This window comes from Schistosoma mansoni (genome assembly GCF_000237925.1).
Source record: "Schistosoma mansoni, WGS project CABG00000000 data, supercontig 0679, strain Puerto Rico, whole genome shotgun sequence".
Taxonomy (NCBI): domain Eukaryota; kingdom Metazoa; phylum Platyhelminthes; class Trematoda; order Strigeidida; family Schistosomatidae; genus Schistosoma; species Schistosoma mansoni.
The window spans coordinates 4,369-6,156 of NW_017386403.1; the positions used below are offsets into that span (position 1 = coordinate 4,369).

A 1,788-nucleotide genomic window follows, 5' to 3' on the forward strand; every position below is an offset into this window, starting at 1 on the left:
TAAGTTTGGAGTCATACTCCCGATAGTAGGAACTTATGTTCTCGATAGACAACTAATGTTCATTCATTTCATTGGTACGCAGCAACCGTCATTTTCTACATTTTCAGCGACAACCTAAACCGAACTTCCGCAATTTTTATTTCACGATGATCCCTACTTTAATGTTTATACGCAAATCGAGTATTCGACGCCGCATTACCAGCCGATTAGTAATGATTATGTTCATATTATCTATTCATTCATATGTATATCTGAATGCTGCATCATCCATTACCGATAATCACAATTCGATTACTGCAATTGATTTTCTATCCCCATAGCACTGCATACAAGAACATAGAGTTTAGAGCTAGTCTCTCAAAGATACACTCTTGTTCGTCACATTCAAGTCAGCCTCAATCGCTGTCATCGACAATCATATGTATTGGTATTTTTATCATGCCTTAAAACGGTTTCGTAACAAATGAGGTTGAGCGCATATCCCTCTAACTACACAAACCACACTAGGCTTCTAGACCAAAAAGGAATACGACTCCGCATATCTCGTCTAAGCAGTCACTATCCTGTTCCTCTGGTCATTCTACTAATACATATTTAACGATAACTCAACGCAAGCGTTAGCACACACTGATTTCGCATTTTATTATCATAATCAATTGCAGTACAGCAATGAATACCACCTGTTGATGCAGTCATCTTCCTACGGCTGGATTACTTCTTATCCCACATAAACTTCGGTTATGTAAATTCGAATACACTCATCGCTAAGCGACTCTATTTACTCTACTGAGGCTTATCAGAACATCATATTTCACTGTTCTTCATTCTCATATTCAATTGGCACTACAGACCAATTTCTATTATATTCTACATTACTTATTTCCACGATTTATTCCGCTGTCATACCCATAAACGATTTATTACTTTATTTTCACGATATTTCGAATTGCTCATACAAACATGTTATTTTATCATCCGGACAGTCGCGACATAAATGCATGTTAAAATTTTTGTACGCTTACTAATTTACTCATAATCACATGCTAACATTCCCATTTCTGTCCTCATTTTGACAATTTTCATGTACATTTTCACATAAGTGTGACACTTTCGTTTAATAAACTCGCCCCTCGATTGACACTGTAACTTATTTGATATAGTACAATTTTTTTTCTCTACATATTATTAACGTTATCCACATGCCATTTCAGTGTTATTTTCAAATTAACGTGCTAATACTTTAATTTTGTTTTGTGAACGCATATACACCTCCTCTCCCTTGTTTATTTTGCATACCAGTGTTTCCTCCGGACACTCTGGGGGGAGCTATGTGGGGAGTAGTGTAACGTCGTGTACTATATTACACCTACATAGTTTATTCTAGTTTCTGGACAAGCCAATTCACCTATAACGTTATGAGTCATATTTTGATCTTGTTAATTATTCGCTTATTGACCTTGACTATATTTTTACATGAGCGTATGTGTATGCACACTTCTTATCCTACCTATCACACGTCTGTCATTCATTTTTGTCTGACTATAAATGTTAATTAACGCTTGCTTAAAATGAGTTGGCTTACCAGCCATCTCCCATGCATTTCATTTTTACTTCGCTCGCTAACACTTGCTCATGTGCTCACTGCCTTCCAGCCTATGTTATTTGTCAGTAAAAATGTAGTTGCCGCTTCCCTTTGTCTTCTGATATTATACACTGTTCAGATTGATATAATAACGGTTATCGAGACGATCGATTAACGAAACATGCCACTACAAGCTCTCTTCGTTC

General features: G+C 36.5%; 1 protein-coding gene across 1 annotated transcript; it reads left to right on the forward strand.

Annotated features, from left to right (window-relative positions):
- Nucleotides 1-146: 146 nt before the first annotated feature.
- On the forward strand, nucleotides 147-320 carry Smp_205830 (unnamed protein product; the record flags this gene model as incomplete). The annotated part of the gene is made up of 1 exon (XM_018792134.1): nucleotides 147-320. One exon carries the CDS (start codon nucleotides 147-149, stop codon nucleotides 318-320), a length of 174 nt encoding a protein of 57 aa, XP_018644780.1.
- Between the last annotated feature and the right edge of the window lie 1,468 nt (nucleotides 321-1,788).